The sequence below is a fragment of the Lagenorhynchus albirostris genome, chromosome X (genome assembly GCF_949774975.1).
Source record: "Lagenorhynchus albirostris chromosome X, mLagAlb1.1, whole genome shotgun sequence".
In the NCBI taxonomy this organism is placed as follows: domain Eukaryota; kingdom Metazoa; phylum Chordata; class Mammalia; order Artiodactyla; family Delphinidae; genus Lagenorhynchus; species Lagenorhynchus albirostris.
Window position 1 is genome coordinate 71058960 of NC_083116.1, and position 20435 is coordinate 71079394.

A 20435-nucleotide genomic window follows, 5' to 3' on the forward strand; every position below is an offset into this window, starting at 1 on the left:
AAAGTGATTTCCAACAACAAAGGAATGGACATAGTTGAAGATTGAGAAAATATTGCCAATAGGCCTATGACAGAAATGTAAGCTCTTGAGGGAAGGAACGTCATCTGTTTTTCTCAGTGATGTAGCACCATGTGTTAGAACAGTACCTGGCATGTGGTAAGCCCTCAATAGAGAATTGTTAAATGGAAAGGAGAGAAAGAGTGAATGAGAAGAGAAGAATTTGACACAGCAAGTATACACTGACTCTTAAGGAGTTTTTATGTGAAGGTGAGCAGAGAAAAATGGTGTCGCTTGAAGGGAAATTGGAATCAAAAGAAGCTTTTCTTTAATTGGGAGAAACGACAACATACTTGTATGCTGATAGGAATGATCCAAAATAGAGAAAACTATTTATGAATGAGGGAAGTTTGTTTCTGATTGCCTGTATACTCTCAATGAAATGGGAAGCAAGGTCATCTGGTGAGAGCGAAGGTGGTCCATGATCAGCAAGTACCCCCCTCAACTTTCCCGGATCATCTTGTGATCTTCTTCTTTCTTTTAAAATTTTATTTATTTATTTGGCTGCGCTGGGCCTCTGTGGCTGCGCGCCGGCTTTCTCTAGTTGCGGTGAGCAGGGGCTACTCTTCGTTGTGGTGCGCGGGCTTCTCATTGCAGTGGCTTCTCTTGTTGTGGAGCATGGGCTCTAGGCACGCAGGCTTCAGCAGTTGTGGCACGCAGGCTCTAGAGCACAGGCTCCAGTAGCTGTGCCGCACAGGCTTAGTTGCTCCGTGGCATAGGGGATCTTCTGGGACCAGGGATCGAACCCGTGTCCCCTACATTGGCAGACAGATTCCTAACCGCTGTGCCACCAGGGAAGTCCCGTGATCTTCTTGTATGGAACTTTTCATAATAAAGTGCTGTGAAAAATTAAAAAGAAGTGCTTTTGTTCGTTAAAAGGTATGATAAAAAGAGTGAAGGCAAGCTAAAAACTAGAAGATATTTACATAACATGAAATCATCAAAGAATTAAAGTATAGAATACATAAAGAACTTCCACAAATAAATATGCAAACAACCCAAGGGGAAAATGGGCAAAAGACACTAAATGAACACCTCATAGACAAGAAAATCCCCAAGGCCAAGCATATGAAAAGCTGCTCAATATTATTACTAATATTATTACTAATCAAGAAATTGCAGATTAAATCTACAATGAGACGCCATTTCACTATCACAAGATTGACAACAATTTTGTACTTTGTTAATATCAAATGTTGATGAGGATGTGGAACAGTTAAACACTGTTGATAGCAGTAGAAATTAGCATGACCCCATTGTACAAACTCTGGCATGATCTAGTAATGTTGGAAATCTTCTTTCCCTACGAGATGACAATTTCAGTCCTAAGTATGAGCACTGGAACACAGCTTCCCAGCCATTTGATTCTATGGCTCACACAGAAAATGATGATTGTATGGCATACAGGAGTAAGATGACAAAGTTGTTCAGGGCCAGAACCAAGCGGTCCAGGGGCTGCTGTCAGGCTGTCTCTGGAGATGAAGGCCTCAAAGTCCCAGGTCCAAAAGTTGGAAAGCTCTGCCCTGGAAGGCTCTTGTACGTGGGCACCAGGAAACATGCGCCAGAATGTTTATAGTAGCGCTATGAATAATATCTGCCCAAATGGAAACAACCCAAATTACCCATTGACAGTAGAATGGATACATAGGTTGAGATACGGTTGATTCTTGTTATTTGTAGATTCCATACTTGCAAATTCCCCTATTTGCTAAAATTCATTTTTAACCACAAACCAGTACCAGAGTGCTTTCCTCCTCGTTCGAGAGAGCTGTGAAAAATTTGAGTTGGTGGAATATGTTCCCAACTGAGGTCAAACAAGGTGACGCCCTGCCTTCTGGTTTCAGTCTCATACTGCAAGCAAGTGTCCTTTTCATGATTTATTTGGTGCCACATAGTTTGCATTTTTGTGCTTCTTTGTTGGTGATTTCATAATTAAAGATGGCCTCCAAGCTTAGTGCTGAAGTACTGTCTAGTGTTCTTGAGTGCAAAATGACTATGACGTGCACTCAAGAAAATATGTGTGTTACATAAACCTTGTTCAGGCATGATTTATAATGCTGTTGGCTGTGAGGTCAGTGTTAATGAATCAATAATATTTGTATTAAATAGAGTGCCTTTAAACAGAAACACACATGAAACATGATTACGCAGCGATCAGTCGATGAAAATGTTGTGACCAGCGGATGGTAGGAACTTGAAATTGTATTTCCCTTAGGAGCAATGTTTCAGGATTGCCTAATTCAGTGTTCATGGCAACTTTATAGACTGCAAATAACTATCATGATAATGAGAGTCTACTGTATATTCATTTGGTGGAACAGTGTACAGCAATGAAAATGAACAAGTGCCTGCCACATGCGACAACAGGGATGAATCTCAGTTACACAGTATCACACGGGAGAAGTCAGAAACAACACAAATGATTCCATTTACATAAAGACCAAAGGATGCAGCAAAACCAACGTTGTTAGGAATATGAACCTATGTAGAGAATAACTAAAGAAAAGGAAGGGAACGATGAAGACAAAGGATAGAGGTTACTTCTGAGGAGGGTGAAGGGAAAGGAATTGGAGCTTCCATGCAAGGAACTTCTAAGGTTATGGTGACGTTTGAAAAAACACTGCTATAAAAGTTTACTGAGGGAATGAATGACTCCCAAGTCTGTATCTCTCTCTAGCTTTGACCCCTCACTGGTGTTCCAGAACCAAATTTCTAAGTGCATTCCACCTGCATGTCCTATAAGAAACACAACCTTAATGTATCCAAAATCCCATCATTTCCCTCCCAATCTTTCTTTACTTCCTGTGTCCTTATGCTCCCCACCACAAAGTCACTCAAAACGGAAATGACTTCTGCTTCCTTGTGGTGGCCATAGAAACATGCCCCTCCGATCCACTGCAGGGAACATAGTAGATTGGCAAGTGCCAGCTGCCACTTCTCTGGCACCACCATTGTTTGTGCCAAGATCCCACATCCTCTGGGTAGCTCCCAGCCAGTGACTGAGCATGGCAGGGGCATACTGCTTCAGGACAGGGACTCCTCTAAATGGCAGCTGTAGGGTGGGGACTCCACATGAGCCTGAACAAACTAAACTAAACGGAACTAAAGGTTACTGTTAGAATGAAACTGCGTCTGAGATTCTTCTTATCTGACCCTCCTTTCCCCCACGTCTCTCTTACAGACGTCAGACCCGCATCGCACCCTGAAGAAGAAGACTCATTCCTGCTCCTTCTCCTTTATCCTTCACATGCCATTCTCCCATCATGTTCCTTCATGTCCAATCATGCCTTGGTGTCCGTATTTTTGGAGGACCCAAACTAACAAAAGTGGTACCAGGAGTGGTCTGAGAAGTTAGCTATAAGATGGGGTTTATGGACCAGCTCACTCACTGCCCAAATGACAAAGAGCGTACCATTTTGAGTGCTATGTGGGGCATGGATAATCTCTAGCACAAGGTTACCTCCTGATTCCTTAAGGTTTTATCCATACGTACCTTGAAAAATATCCCAGTGGAGGGTCTTACTTGTGGCCTGTGAGATGATTCAGGCCTTTGAATGGTAGGGAGGGCACTATGTCTATAGGGAGGGCAGAGGCGGCTGTTCATCACTGTTATACTGGCGCCCTGCAAAGACATAATGAGAAACTAAGGGACATTACCAAACAGTTAAGGGCCAAGTGTAAGATTCATGGGGTTTTCTTGGTGGCTTACAAAATGCCCTTGCCTCCTGCAGAGACAGCTGAGTAGCTCACAGATTATGCGATAACAGTAAGTGCAGAACTCCAGAGATGTATACATCCTTGACAAACACGGGCCTGTTATGGGAAGGTCAGGGCCCTTTTTGGAAAAACTTCAGACTCTGAAATGTAGGCCGGGTATATTGGCATGGATGTCCCCAAACGTTGGCTTATCAGATCCAAACGTCCTGAGGCCTCAAAGCTTGCAGGGTGGCCCTTCCTTCCCTAGCAAGAGCTAACACATGCCCTGTGCTGGTAGATGCTACAGAGTCTGCTCCCCCACAAAGTGACAGACGCCTCTCCCAGGGAAACCCTCATCTCTTCCCCATAAACTCACTGGGATATGCCGAGCCTGATAAGGGGAAAAAGAAATTATACACCAAGAAATAACAAGCCTGTACTGGCAGGAGCAGGGCAATATCCCTGGGATTGGATTTTGAGGGTGCTGGATCAAGTGGACAGGAATATAAGAGTGGATAAGCAAGTTTTACTGAGCGGAGGCGCTTTCTCATGCCATGGAATTTAACACACGGGCAAGGACTCCAGGAGGTGGAGGAAATTCACTGCCAGACTGGCCCTTTGAAACTTTGAGAAAGTGATGGCCCATAAGGAGAGAAGTGGAAATGCCTGCCTTGGATTGGCAGATGGCAGAGGAAGGAACAAAAAGGTTGAGTGATGCAGACATGCTAGAACGGACAGAAAAGGTGAGGCCAGTCACATGGCCTCATGGTTATGTCCCACTGTAGGGCTGAGAGGACACATCCCACTGTAGGACACATGTCCCACTGTAGGGCCGAGAGGACACCAAAGCCATCAGGAGCGTTCTGGTGAGAGGAGCCCCAGCATCACTAGAAGTTTGGTGGTTGCTCCCCTCTGGAGGCCAATGCCAATGATGGAAGGAAAGTGGTCCCGACCTGGGCTCATTACCACCCATGGGAGCCAACGAATTCTGACATGATAGAGGGCAGAGGGCAGCTCTTAACCAAGAGATGCCAGCAGACCACATTTCCAGTAACGACCAGCAAGGTCAGAGGGGCAGTCAAGAGTGCCTGCTTGACCGGCAGAAAGCTGAGAAGATGGCTCAGACAGCATGGCTCCCTAGGGGCAACGACAGCCAGCAAAAGGCAAGAATGCAAGAGAAGGAGGGCCATCATCCCGCTAAAAAGCCACAGTCTCCTGCTCAGTTCCTGGTCCTGAGCCAATTCAGAGACTGGCCCCACTGAAGAGGTGGATGAGTCCTGAGGAGGAAGGATCCAGAAACAAGGCAGTGGGTTATGACCGTCCCTAAAGAGAATGGCTGCCAGTTCTCAGGTGACTGTACCCGGAGGCTAGAAAAAGACCCAGACACTTCTACTACTACTGGACACAGGATCTGAGCTGACATTGATCCAGGAGGCCCAAAGTGTCATGATGGGGCCCCATTAGAATGGGGCTTATGAGGCCCTGACATTAAAAGGAGTTGGGAATAGAGACCGGTTCACAGTGAGCTGAATGGGTCCCTGGACCAAAATAGCGGTCATTTCTCCAGTCCCCAAGCTGATAATGATAAGTGATACACTTGGCAGTTGGAGCAATGACTTCCACATTGGGTCACTGCTCTGTGGGGTAAGAGCTATCCCGGTGGGGAAAGCCAAGAGGAACCTCTGACACTGGCTCCCACCCCAGGCCAAGAGAGTAAGTCAAAAGCAGTATTGGATCCTGGTGAGCATAGGGGGCTAAAGCAGAGATTAGTAGACATCGTTGGAGACGTATGGGATGCAGGGGAAGAGGAGGTAGGAGAGCCACAGGGACGAAGAGAGTGGAGAAGGTGAGAAGAAGTTCTGGGAGTCTCTCTCTGGGGGAGGGAGGAAGGGAATGGAAATGGTGAGAGGGAAGACGGAGGCTTCCACTGAATCCACTGGTAATGTTTCCTAGGGTGCTGGTGGATGCAGGAGATTTTGCTATATCCTTCCTTATCCATTTTAACATATTTGAAATAGCACACCACGACTTAAAAAGTCACTGGGAGAAGTGGAAGAGGGCGGTATCCACAAACGGGCAGGCACCATCGGGGGCAGGCTCGAGGAGGAGGATTGCAGATTTACAGTGCACCCAATCTCCCCTGCTCTGAAACTGCTCCAGCACGGCCAGCTTCTCAGGTGCAGACCCAGAACACTGGGCCTTTGAGTTCCACAGGCAAGAGGGGTTCAGATACCCCAGGACTCTCCAGGAGGTCAGCCAGAGCAGGTGGCAGGAGAGAGAGGTGACTGAAGACAGAGGAGTATGAACGGGAAGGAGCAGAAGGAAGGTATGGGAGGAATGGAGCGGTGTCAGAGTAGGAGTGGGGTGGCAGACACGGGAAATTCTAACACCCATGGGCCGTATAGAAACCAAGGGAGGCACCACTCCCCAGACATCAGTACTGCTCAGCTCAGGGGAGCTGAGAACTGACAGTTCCAAGAAAAATTGAGAGACACCTGGCTATCCACACCCACCGCCATCACAACTGGTAGGCCTTGGTTGTGCGTCCTTCAAAACTTTAAAACATACTTGTACATATACTTAAATGAATTCTCATATATCACATAGGATTGACTGGTGTGTGTGCGTGTGCCCACGCACGCAAGTGATTTAACTTACAAATGTGAATCCAAAGCCATCGTTCTGCAACTTGCAGTTGGAAGTCAGGCGGATGCTTTCGAAAGCTGTGAGAATGGCCTGATGCATTCCGTTGGACTGCCACGCTTTATGCTACTGGATGCTAAGCCACGTTGCATTCATCCATTTCCTTACTGACGGGAATTTGGAGTGTTCCCAGTTTTTCCCATCACCAACTCCCTTGTGCATGTGTTCTTGTACACTACAGGTACCAGCGTGTCTCCGGAAGAAGTACCAGGCAGCGGACTTGCAGGAGCATAGAGGAAATAGATTCTTTCTTCCTTCCTTTTAAAGATCTTGGGCTAAAAGCAAGGACTCTGGAGTCAGATTGATTGGTTTCAATCCTGCCGCTGATCCCCACGAGCCGAATGACCTTGGGCCAGTGGCCGAACCTCTCAGTGCCTGTTTCCTCACCGGGAAGAGGCCAGTAATAGTTGGTACTATAGTTAAAGGCGTGTCACGCGGATGCATTATTATTTATGCCCAGCGCTTAGAAGAGTGCCAGGCACAGAGTGCGTGCCGGCACTAAGTTGCTTTCAATGGATTCTGCCAAATTACCTCCCAAATGCGTCTCTTGCACCACCGCCACAGGGGTTTGCTCCTAACCTCTCCCACCCTCGGAATGGTTAAGCTCTTTGAAGGTTGTCAACCTAGTGTGTGAAACCCGATTCGTGGTTTTAGTTCACATCTCCAGGACCAGCGGTGGGGAGCATCTTTTGGGGTGTAACTGGCCACTGCGATTTCCTCTTCTTTGAATTTGCCTCAGAGAGGGGGAAGGACTGATGGAGCGAGGCCAACCCCAAGTCTATCTGCCACACCCGCCTGCCAGTAACGTCTGCTGAGCCACATTTGATGGAGCAGTTGAGACAGAGACCTTACAGAACGAAAATACGATCCCTTTGCTCTCTGGCCGACCCCTGATCACTGACTGCGGGACTCCTGTGCCCATTCTCCTGTTGGGTCTTAAGGCTTGCGGTGGAAGGGAGGCTGGCAAATGCTTTCGGCGCGTGCTAGGCATCCAGCGCCTCCATCTTGACGTTTCATCCTCACCACCCCTGGAGCCCGGCGCCCTCACTCGCCGACGCCCTCGACCCCCTGTATACATGGGAAACGGAGGCTCAGAGCTGTGACTCTAACCAGAAAGGGGAGGCGGGACAGGAGGAGGCGGGCCCAGAGGCTTGACAGAGGGAGGCACTCCCACCACCTCCTTCACCAGCCAACTGCCCGGACCGCCCACGGGCTTGCGAGCAAACCAGAGGCCCTCGGCCCCATTGGTTAGGTCTCGACGGGGGCGGGCGAACAAGGAGCCCGCTGGTTGGCGGGGGCCGGACCAATGAGGAGGCTGCGGCGCGGGCGTGAGAGGCGCGCTGAAAGTGGCGCGTCCTTTCTTTCGAGGCGAGCTCGTGCGGCGCGTGAGGTGGCTGACGCTCCCTTCTGAGCGCCGCCCGCCTAGCCCGCCGTGACCGCGACCGCGACTCGGGCCATCGACCGTCGCCCCGGTTCTGGGGCCACCCGGGTCGCGACATGAGCTCCCCGGATGAGGTGTATGTGTTGAGAAGGCGTGTCCGCCCAAAAGTCAGGGAGCGGGCCGGCGTTCGCATAGCCGGCCCCGCAGTCCCGCCGGGGCCCGACCCAGGCCCCGAGCCTGGGGAGCCGCGGAGCGGCAAGGGCGGAGGCGGCTTCCCGGACCCCGAGGGCTTCCAGTCGAAGCGGGAGATGCTGGAAGGGCGAGGGCCGGTGCTGTGGGGCCGCGAAGGCCGACCTGGCTCCCCACATGAGCACACGAGGGACCTCCTGGACCTGATCGACGAGTCTGAGGCGGCCAAGGAGGCCAACCTGCAGCAGCTGACCGACCAGGATGTGCTGGGCGTCCGCAGATACCCGGACCCCGAGGGCTTCGAGTCTGAGCGGGAGATGCTGGAAGCGCGAGGGCCGGTGCTGTGGGGCCGCGAAGGCCGACCTGGCTCCCCACATGAGCACACGAGGGACCTCCTGGACCTGATCGACGAGTCTGAGGCGGCCAAGGAGGCCAACCTGCAGCAGCTGACCGACCAGGACGTGCTGGGCGTCCGCAGGTACCCGTCCCCGGAGAGGTCCACTGCCTTCAAAGAGGCCACTGGGTCGACACTGCGCCTCGAGGCGGGTCCCGGCGGTCGAGGAGCGCCCGGCCAGAGCTGTGGGGAGGCGTCGACGGCTCCAGCCGGCCCTCTCCACCTCGGTGGGCCTGAAGCGGGCCGGGCCTTGGGGAGCCCTAAGAGAGGCACTAAGCGTAGGTTGAACGTGGCTGCGGATCGCCAGCGGCGCTCCGCGGAAGGCCTGGCCTGGCTGCTGTCCGACTCCGAGTCCTCAGATGAATTCAGTGAGACACAGCTGATGACGGTGAGCACTTACCGCAGAGGAGGAGGCCAGGCCAAGCCCAGCAGACCCGAGGATCCCGGGGACACTCCCAGACACTCGAAGTTCCAAGTCAGGGAGAATTACCGTCACGTGACAGGCTCTTCCCTGTCCTCGGCTCCGCGAGGACTCTCTTCGGTTGTGGAAAGGCAGGGCGTGGGAGAGCAGGGCATCTCTTCCCCTAAGAAAATGCAGAGCGTGCTGTGGGGCAAGGGGGGCAGCAAGCCCAGCTACCCGGGAGCTGCTGCTGCTGCTGCTGCTGCTGCTGCTGCTGCTTCTGTTTCTGCTGCTGCTCCAGGTGGCCTGCCGCAGGTCACTCCTAGGAAGAACGGAGCCCAGGAGAAGAAATCCGTCGGGGAAGCATCCAAACTTGCCCTGGGGGGAACCTTCGGTTCCCGGGGGCAGCGAATCTCGGCAACTCCCGTGGAACCGGCCACCTTCCCCCCAATCTCTGGTATTCCGCTGCCTGGGAGACCCAAGAGTTATACCTTGGTCCTTTCGGGAACCAAACAGTCCAAGCACAGTGGCGCTGGGAAGAAATCCGTGGTCAGGTGGGCAAGGGAGTCTGAGGCGGTGGCGGGAGAAGATAAGGACCCAAATAGAGACCCAGCTCCAAAAGGCCAAGTGAGTAGGCCATGCTCCTCCTCTCTCCCCACTCTTCCCCCCCCACAGCACCCAGGGCACACGTCTTCATCCATGCTGCCTCTGTCCACCCCTCAGAGGTCAGCATTGGGTGCCCCTCGGTCACTGGGTCATTACGATGCCAGATCGGGCTCCTTTTCCTAGGGACAAACATTAAGGTAGCACTTCGGGTGTCCTGGGCCCGGTTCTCCACCCTTGGCCTCTTTCCAGCCTCCTCTGAGAGACTTGGGCTGGGATGGAAGGGAGGGCTGGTAGCTGAATTGGGTCGGGGGATCCCTTAAAAGCTTCCCCGGAAAGCCTCAGTATTTAGACTCACCAGCTTCCTGAATCCTCCTTCCTAGCTGTTCCCCAGACCTTCCTTGCAGGGGGCCTGGGCTTTCTCAGTGTCCCACTGTTGTGCCTAGATCAGCTCTGCCTGCTGGCCTGGGGCTGACTGAGGGAGAAAGTGCTAATGAGATCAGCCTTTCAATTCCCTTCCCAATTCCCTGCCTCACCCTGGCCCGAATCACACAACTCTCTCTCTCTCTCTCTCTGTCTCTCTCTCACTCTCTCTCTCTCTCACACACACACACACACACACACACACACACACACACACACACACAGACACACACACACACACTTCCTTAGTCCAAATCGGTGAGAAATTTTTGTTTCAGCTGCTCACTCACAGGCCAGGGACATCTTGTCTGCGCATGCATCGTAGAAAAGCCAGCAGTGGCGACGTCAACACCAGAGGCCCCCAAGATCCAGGAAACTCAGAACCCTTGGCCCTGAACCAGGGAGAAGTCATGCCCAGGGGGCCTGCCCCCTCAGGTGAGTGTCGTGGGTTTGATATGAGGGGAGGGAAGAGGGGTTGAGGACAGAAACCTCTGCCTCTGTCTCTGCCGGGGGCACAGCCTTGCTCCCAGGCAGCTTCTCCCACAGGAGACGGGGTGCTGGCAGGGCTGGCCTTGAGCCACATCATCCTCTGTGTGGGGTTTGTGTGGCCGGGGTGATCGGTGGCAGTGCCCCAAACAGCTGCTCCGGGTGTAGACTTGCAGGGGAACAGCCTTTTCTGTTAAGTCCTGTTCGGCCACATTGCTCTCCCACGTGCTGGCTGTGGCTGCAGCTCTGGGAGGGTCGAATCCAGAGCCACGTTGTTTGGGGACCACAATGGCGAAATGGCTGCCCCCGGGGAACAGGGGAGGCAGGCCCAGAGACAAGGTTCCGGCTGCTGGGCAGAGCAGGGGCGGCTGGTTGCCAGCAGAGGGTGGTGCTGCCTCACCTCACTTTAGAGCCCGCTTGGCCCTTTCCACCTCACTGGGAGCCTGGGAAGCTGGATTGTGTGTCCTTTCCCTCTCAGGTGACCGGGGGCCACTTGACCATCCCCCAAGACCGGAAACGCAGCAGCAGCCACTGGGAACGCCCTGCTGTCCTTGGGTAATGCTTCCTCTGCATCCTGGAAATGCAGGCCCAAACTCGAGGGTGGGATCTGGGTCCAAGTTCAGCTGACATGTGTGGGCTCCCCCTCCCCTGCCCCCATCACGTACCCCACGGAGGGAGCCCACCTCCTTTCCACTGAGGAGCCCTTGCCAGTCTGACCACCCGGCTTTGGGGTGGAGGGCCCGGGGGAGAGGAGAAGGTGGAGGAGAGAGGAGGCCAGAGTATACTAATCATTTCTCTTCCTCCTCTGTCTGCTGGCCTAGTGTCTCGAGCTAAAGAGAGAAGTAGACGAACTTAAGGAGCAACTTGGTATGAGGAACCAGGGCCGGAGAGCGGTGTCTTAGTGAAGAACCCGGGTGGGCACCTGGGGTGGGGGTGGGCTGCAGGTGCGGTGGGCCTGGCAGGGACGATCATCCCTGTGGGGAGGAGAACCTCTCAGGCCTGGCCCTGGAGCTGGCTGTGCATGTACAACTGGGCGTGTGTACAAATAGCAAAGTACTGTCTGGACTGCATGCACACTTTGACAACCAGACCAGTCCTAGGGAATGTCCTTCTGATAGGACTTTTAGAGATGCCTCGTTGATTTTTCCCTTGAACTGCTGCTTGGTGTGGCTTCTAAGGTTCTTGTTGGATGGTTTGTTTGTGTGTGTGACAAGTTCTGAGTGGTTGTGGCACGGCCCACAGCATGAGAGCTGCTGGCACATTTTGTTTCCCTTTAGGAACCGGTTCCACATTCAATTTGGGTGGTGGGGAGTGATCAGGCCCAGAGCTCTTTGCATCGGGTCTGGAGGGGTTTCAGGTATCAGGGCTAGGCGGTTCCTCACGGGGATAGGGGGACGGGCTTCTGTATCCCTCTGTCTGGAGCGCCTGCTAATGCCTGTCCCTGTTGCAGCCGCCGTGCAGTACCTGGCTGACAAGTTGCAGACCCTTTGAAGTGAGTGTTACACACACCGTACCCCTTCCCACAGTCCTGGCTGTTGAGCAGGGCTGGGGGCTGGCCCTGGCTTGAGGCTCTTCCCTGACTCTGCTGTTTCACAGGTTGAGCCCAGCGTCTTCCTGCAAGAGGAGCAGCTGGTACCTTTGGGGCCCTGGAGCTGTGGCCAAGCTCGTTCCCTCCTGTTCTGCCTCAGCTAGGGCTTCCTCTCCCCCTTGTTTTGCCCCCGCCCCGCCCCAGTTTCACAGCAGTTTCCAATTAAAGTACCTCTCATATTCTGTGTTCTGCCTTCTCTCTGGAGGGGTAGGGGTCGGGGTCGGGGTAGGGGGCCGGGGCGGGGCGCTGCTCCACGTCAGAGCCTTTTCCAGAACGGTATCTGTGGCATCCTGTGGTGGGGACTCTGGGCCAGCCTCTGCTACCATCCCTGCAGTCAAGCCAGCGGAGTGTCCCAGGTCTGGGTCCTGTGTGTGCTCTGCCTGGCCACATTGGCACGTCCTCCCTTTCCCCCGAAGGCCCTCTTCTAGCTCTCTCCAAACCCCCCTCCTCCTCTGGGGTCTGGCGGTTCCCATTCATCTCTGCCATTCACCCTTCCCATCAGCAGGAACTCATGACCCCCTTCCAGAGCTCCAATCTGGAAGCATTCACATCCTCCCTGCCCTAGCCAGCTGACCACCCTCCTCCAGCCGGGTCGTCTGTACACCCTTGAGTGGAAATTGGCCTGTCAGGTTCTATGGCGAGTGTGGTTAGTAGGTCTGTGTTGTTGCATGGTCCCCGTCAAATACTCTTCCACCAGCCCCGTGACACAGATTTTCCTGGAAATGATATTTCCGTGTCCCAGCTCAATCTCCCAGACTGCCTCTTTAGGACACACGAGATTGAGTCTGAACTCCATGGTCGATTTCCCCCTCACTCGAGGTTGGGGAGCACTTCCTTCCCTCAGCCAGGACCCAGGGCTGTACCAGCCTGAGACTCAGAGGGACAGATTTGTGTTTGAGTGAGGCAAGGGTGGTTCTGCCTGACACCCTTCCCGAAAGACCGGTGTTTTACTACACAAAAGGGGGTATGATGGTAGATTGGCCATTCAAGGTTGGTGTGTCCCTGTGTGTGAATAAATGTAATCAGGGGTAATCTCCCTTGAGGGAGAAAGATGTGATTCAGGGAGTAAAGGGAGTAGAGGCTGGTCCAGGTTCTGTAAGGCATTGAATGAGCAAAAGCAAGGTTCGGATCTGTTTTGTTCAAAGGTTGTCGTTAAATTCCCAAAACATAGGAGGGGGATGATGCAGAAGTCACCAACCCCCACGACAGGGTGTCGGGATGCTCGAAATGTTGGATTCGCTGGAGGTGGCTCTCGATCCTACTCTGTGTTCCTGTGATGTCTGACAACTACTGTGGGTGTGGATGGAATGAGATTGGGAAGGGTGGCTCCTCAGAGTAGCTCATCTTAGAATCAGGGGACCCATATATGAGGCCACCCAACATGAGCTACCCGGGACAGGGGCAGGATGGGCGCAGTGAGGATGGGAAGTAAGGAGTGACTGCACCTGGACAATGGGGAGCACTTGGGTCCACCCTTCCCCCATATTCTCACCCTGACTCCCTTCCAGAGTCCACGGCATGAGTTCAGGTGGGCAGACCACAGGTGGGATGGGACAGTCACAGACCTCAGGGTCAGAAAAGAACGTTCGTGGGACTTAATCCTTCGCCTCAAATCCCTCCCTGGAGAAGGTGGGCTTGATTGCTGCCCAGGCCTCTGGCTGGATTCCTAGAATGTACCCAGTGCCCCACCCAGCCTGTACCAGGCTTATGTTCTAGCCCCTCTTGCTCCGGCACTGCTCCCCACTGAGCTGAGGCCATTACCAATGAGTGTGTGTGCACTTCGAGGAAACAGAGCTAGCTTAGACCTTGGACCTGCCTCTGACCAGTAGAGACAGTCATTCCAGGTCATGTGTCCCTGCAGACACTCTGGAGAGAGTGAAGCTAACTACAGGCTGGAGACAGCCATCACAGGAACTCGCTTCCCACTGCACACTATGGATGTTAATAGAATGTTAACAGAATGTTCATAGAAACCTTATTCATAGTCACCCCAAACTGAAAGCAATCAAGATGTTATTCAACAGATGAACGAATAAAACCATACATCTATAAATGAAACATTTTTTAACAATACAAAGGAAGGAACTCTTGATACATGCAACAACTTGGATGAATCGCAAATGCATTATGCTAAATGAAAGAAGCCAGTCTCAAAATGTTACATACTGTGTGATTGTGTTTGTATAATATTTGGAAAAGGTAAAACTATAGGGATGGGAAACAGATCACCAGTTATCAGAGGTTTGGGATGGGGGAGATGGTTTGACTACAAAGCAGCAGAATGAGGGAGATTTTGGGGCTGATGGAACTGTTTTGTATCCTGATTGTGGTGATAGTTACACAAATCTGTCCATGTGTTAAAACTCATGGTACTGAAAACAAAAAAGTTAATTTTACTATGTAATAAATCAAAATATATGTAACTAAAAAAATTAAATGTGTCATACATAAAGGCTTGGGAATCATAATGGCATGCAAAATAGTACCAGCATTCTCAAAAGTGACATTGAAAGTCAGAAAACTTTTCAGCCTGAAATTATATATCAGCTATCAAATAAGCATGAAATTAAAGGTAATATTAAAGGTAATATTTGTTCATGCAAAGTCTTAAAAGAAATTATCACCCATGGTACCTGGAGAATGAGTCCCATCAAAACACTGTGGTAAACCAAGAACAATGAAGACATTAGTTCTAGGAAGCAGAAGATCCCACTTAGGGTTTTGGTAAAGGAGTGTTCTAGGAGCGACACTCTAGGCAACCAATAAAGATTGAAACTGGGCCCAGGAAAGTGATTTCCAACAACAAAGGAATGGACATAGTTGAAGATTGAGAAAATATTGCCAATAGGCCTATGACAGAAATGTAAGCTCTTGAGGGAAGGAACGTCATCTGTTTTTCTCAGTGATGTAGCACCATGTGTTAGAACAGTACCTGGCATGTGGTAAGCCCTCAATAGAGAATTGTTAAATGGAAAGGAGAGAAAGAGTGAATGAGAAGAGAAGAATTTGACACAGCAAGTATACACTGACTCTTAAGGAGTTTTTATGTGAAGGTGAGCAGAGAAAAATGGTGTCGCTTGAAGGGAAATTGGAATCAAAAGAAGCTTTTCTTTAATTGGGAGAAACGACAACATACTTGTATGCTGATAGGAATGATCCAAAATAGAGAAAACTATTTATGAATGAGGGAAGTTTGTTTCTGATTGCCTGTATACTCTCAATGAAATGGGAAGCAAGGTCATCTGGTGAGAGCGAAGGTGGTCCATGATCAGCAAGTACCCCCCTCAACTTTCCCGGATCATCTTGTGATCTTCTTCTTTCTTTTAAAATTTTATTTATTTATTTGGCTGCGCTGGGCCTCTGTGGCTGCGCGCCGGCTTTCTCTAGTTGCGGTGAGCAGGGGCTACTCTTCGTTGTGGTGCGCGGGCTTCTCATTGCAGTGGCTTCTCTTGTTGTGGAGCATGGGCTCTAGGCACGCAGGCTTCAGCAGTTGTGGCACGCAGGCTCTAGAGCACAGGCTCCAGTAGCTGTGCCGCACAGGCTTAGTTGCTCCGTGGCATAGGGGATCTTCTGGGACCAGGGATCGAACCCGTGTCCCCTACATTGGCAGACAGATTCCTAACCGCTGTGCCACCAGGGAAGTCCCGTGATCTTCTTGTATGGAACTTTTCATAATAAAGTGCTGTGAAAAATTAAAAAGAAGTGCTTTTGTTCGTTAAAAGGTATGATAAAAAGAGTGAAGGCAAGCTAAAAACTAGAAGATATTTACATAACATGAAATCATCAAAGAATTAAAGTATAGAATACATAAAGAACTTCCACAAATAAATATGCAAACAACCCAAGGGGAAAATGGGCAAAAGACACTAAATGAACACCTCATAGACAAGAAAATCCCCAAGGCCAAGCATATGAAAAGCTGCTCAATATTATTACTAATATTATTACTAATCAAGAAATTGCAGATTAAATCTACAATGAGACGCCATTTCACTATCACAAGATTGACAACAATTTTGTACTTTGTTAATATCAAATGTTGATGAGGATGTGGAACAGTTAAACACTGTTGATAGCAGTAGAAATTAGCATGACCCCATTGTACAAACTCTGGCATGATCTAGTAATGTTGGAAATCTTCTTTCCCTACGAGATGACAATTTCAGTCCTAAGTATGAGCACTGGAACACAGCTTCCCAGCCATTTGATTCTATGGCTCACACAGAAAATGATGATTGTATGGCATACAGGAGTAAGATGACAAAGTTGTTCAGGGCCAGAACCAAGCGGTCCAGGGGCTGCTGTCAGGCTGTCTCTGGAGATGAAGGCCTCAAAGTCCCAGGTCCAAAAGTTGGAAAGCTCTGCCCTGGAAGGCTCTTGTACGTGGGCACCAGGAAACATGCGCCAGAATGTTTATAGTAGCGCTATGAATAATATCTGCCCAAATGGAAACAACCCAAATTACCCATTGACAGTAGAATGGATACATAGGTTGAGATACGGTTGATTCTTGTTATTTGTAGATTCCATACTTGCAAATTCCCCTATTTGCTAAAATTCATTTTTAACCACAAACCAGTACCAGAGTGCTTTCCTCCTCGTTCGAGAGAGCTGTGAAAAATTTGAGTTGGTGGAATATGTTCCCAACTGAGGTCAAACAAGGTGACGCCCTGCCTTCTGGTTTCAGTCTCATACTGCAAGCAAGTGTCCTTTTCATGATTTATTTGGTGCCACATAGTTTGCATTTTTGTGCTTCTTTGTTGGTGATTTCATAATTAAAGATGGCCTCCAAGCTTAGTGCTGAAGTACTGTCTAGTGTTCTTGAGTGCAAAATGACTATGACGTGCACTCAAGAAAATATGTGTGTTACATAAACCTTGTTCAGGCATGATTTATAATGCTGTTGGCTGTGAGGTCAGTGTTAATGAATCAATAATATTTGTATTAAATAGAGTGCCTTTAAACAGAAACACACATGAAACATGATTACGCAGCGATCAGTCGATGAAAATGTTGTGACCAGCGGATGGTAGGAACTTGAAATTGTATTTCCCTTAGGAGCAATGTTTCAGGATTGCCTAATTCAGTGTTCATGGCAACTTTATAGACTGCAAATAACTATCATGATAATGAGAGTCTACTGTATATTCATTTGGTGGAACAGTGTACAGCAATGAAAATGAACAAGTGCCTGCCACATGCGACAACAGGGATGAATCTCAGTTACACAGTATCACACGGGAGAAGTCAGAAACAACACAAATGATTCCATTTACATAAAGACCAAAGGATGCAGCAAAACCAACGTTGTTAGGAATATGAACCTATGTAGAGAATAACTAAAGAAAAGGAAGGGAACGATGAAGACAAAGGATAGAGGTTACTTCTGAGGAGGGTGAAGGGAAAGGAATTGGAGCTTCCATGCAAGGAACTTCTAAGGTTATGGTGACGTTTGAAAAAACACTGCTATAAAAGTTTACTGAGGGAATGAATGACTCCCAAGTCTGTATCTCTCTCTAGCTTTGACCCCTCACTGGTGTTCCAGAACCAAATTTCTAAGTGCATTCCACCTGCATGTCCTATAAGAAACACAACCTTAATGTATCCAAAATCCCATCATTTCCCTCCCAATCTTTCTTTACTTCCTGTGTCCTTATGCTCCCCACCACAAAGTCACTCAAAACGGAAATGACTTCTGCTTCCTTGTGGTGGCCATAGAAACATGCCCCTCCGATCCACTGCAGGGAACATAGTAGATTGGCAAGTGCCAGCTGCCACTTCTCTGGCACCACCATTGTTTGTGCCAAGATCCCACATCCTCTGGGTAGCTCCCAGCCAGTGACTGAGCATGGCAGGGGCATACTGCTTCAGGACAGGGACTCCTCTAAATGGCAGCTGTAGGGTGGGGACTCCACATGAGCCTGAACAAACTAAACTAAACGGAACTAAAGGTTACTGTTAGAATGAAACTGCGTCTGAGATTCTTCTTATCTGACCCTCCTTTCCCCCACGTCTCTCTTACAGACGTCAGACCCGCATCACACCCTGAAGAAGAAGACTCATTCCTGCTCCTTCTCCTTTATCCTTCACATGCCATTCTCCCATCATGTTCCTTCATGTCCAATCATGCCTTGGTGTCCGTATTTTTGGAGGACCCAAACTAACAAAAGTGGTACCAGGAGTGGTCTGAGAAGTTAGCTATAAGATGGGGTTTATGGACCAGCTCACTCACTGCCCAAATGACAAAGAGCGTACCATTTTGAGTGCTATGTGGGGCATGGATAATCTCTAGCACAAGGTTACCTCCTGATTCCTTAAGGTTTTATCCATACGTACCTTGAAAAATATCCCAGTGGAGGGTCTTACTTGTGGCCTGTGAGATGATTCAGGCCTTTGAATGGTAGGGAGGGCACTATGTCTATAGGGAGGGCAGAGGCGGCTGTTCATCACTGTTATACTGGCGCCCTGCAAAGACATAATGAGAAACTAAGGGACATTACCAAACAGTTAAGGGCCAAGTGTAAGATTCATGGGGTTTTCTTGGTGGCTTACAAAATGCCCTTGCCTCCTGCAGAGACAGCTGAGTAGCTCACAGATTATGCGGTAACAGTAAGTGCAGAACTCCAGAGATGTATACATCCTTGACAAACACGGGCCTGTTATGGGAAGGTCAGGGCCCTTTTTGGAAAAACTTCAGACTCTGAAATGTAGGCCGGGTATATTGGCATGGATGTCCCCAAACGTTGGCTTATCAGATCCAAACGTCCTGAGGCCTCAAAGCTTGCAGGGTGGCCCTTCCTTCCCTAGCAAGAGCTAACACATGCCCTGTGCTGGTAGATGCTACAGAGTCTGCTCCCCCACAAAGTGACAGACGCCTCTCCCAGGGAAACCCTCATCTCTTCCCCATAAACTCACTGGGATATGCCGAGCCTGATAAGGGGAAAAAGAAATTATACACCAAGAAATAACAAGCCTGTACTGGCAGGAGCAGGGCAATATCCCTGGGATTGGATTTTGAGGGTGCTGGATCAAGTGGACAGGAATATAAGAGTGGATAAGCAAGTTTTACTGAGCGGAGGCGCTTTCTCATGCCATGGAATTTAACACACGGGCAAGGACTCCAGGAGGTGGAGGAAATTCACTGCCAGACTGGCCCTTTGAAACTTTGAGAAAGTGATGGCCCATAAGGAGAGAAGTGGAAATGCCTGCCTTGGATTGGCAGATGGCAGAGGAAGGAACAAAAAGGTTGAGTGATGCAGACATGCTAGAACGGACAGAAAAGGTGAGGCCAGTCACATGGCCTCATGGTTATGTCCCACTGTAGGGCTGAGAGGACACATCCCACTGTAGGACACATGTCCCACTGTAGGGCCGAGAGGACACCAAAGCCATCAGGAGCGTTCTGGTGAGAGGAGCCCCAGCATCACTAGAAGTTTGGTGGTTGCTCCCCTCTGGAGGCCAATGCCAATGATGGAAGGAAAGTGGTCCCGACCTGGGCTCATTACCACCCATGGGAGCCAACGAATTTGACATGATAGAGGGCAGAGGGCAGCTCTTAACCAAGAGATGCCAGCAGACCACATTTCCAGTAACGACCAGCAAGGTCAGAGGGGCAGTCAAGAGTGCCTGCTTGACCGGCAGAAAGCTGAGAAGATGGCTCAGACAGCATGGCTCCCTAGGGGCAACGACAGCCAGCAAAAGGCAAGAATGCAAGAGAAGGAGGGCCATCATCCCGCTAAAAAGCCACAGTCTCCTGCTCAGTTCCTGGTCCTGAGCCAATTCAGAGACTGGCCCCACTGAAGAGGTGGATGAGTCCTGAGGAGGAAGGATCCAGAAACAAGGCAGTGGGTTATGACCGTCCCTAAAGAGAATGACTGCCAGTTCTCAGGTGACTGTACCCGGAGGCTAGAAAAAGACCCAGACACTTCTACTACTACTGGACACAGGATCTGAGCTGACATTGATCCAGGAGGCCCAAAGTGTCATGATGGGGCCCCATTAGAATGGGGCTTATGAGGCCCTGACATTAAAAGGAGTTGGGAATAGAGACCGGTTCACAGTGAGCTGAATGGGTCCCTGGACCAAAATAGCGGTCATTTCTCCAGTCCCCAAGCTGATAATGATAAGTGATACACTTGGCAGTTGGAGCAATGACTTCCACATTGGGTCACTGCTCTGTGGGGTAAGAGCTATCCCGGTGGGGAAAGCCAAGAGGAACCTCTGACACTGGCTCCCACCCCAGGCCAAGAGAGTAAGTCAAAAGCAGTATTGGATCCTGGTGAGCATAGGGGGCTAAAGCAGAGATTAGTGACATCATTGGAGACGTATGGGATGCAGGGGAAGAGGAGGTAGGAGAGCCACAGGGACGAAGAGAGTGGAGAAGGTGAGAAGAAGTTCTGGGAGTCTCTCTCTGGGGGAGGGAGGAAGGGAATGGAAATGGTGAGAGGGAAGACGGAGGCTTCCACTGAATCCACTGGTAATGTTTCCTAGGGTGCTGGTGGATGCAGGAGATTTT

General features: G+C 50.2%; 1 protein-coding gene across 1 annotated transcript; it reads left to right on the forward strand.

The window, feature by feature from the left end:
• The first annotated feature begins 6054 nt into the window (after positions 1–6054).
• LOC132513127 (uncharacterized protein CXorf49 homolog) lies at positions 6055–11823 on the forward strand. The gene is made up of 7 exons (XM_060137320.1): positions 6055–6079; positions 7883–8250; positions 8458–9447; positions 10125–10281; positions 10811–10932; positions 11154–11199; positions 11783–11823. Exons 1-7 carry the CDS (start codon positions 6055–6057, stop codon positions 11821–11823), a joined length of 1749 nt encoding a protein of 582 aa, XP_059993303.1.
• The last annotated feature ends 8612 nt before the right edge of the window (positions 11824–20435 follow it).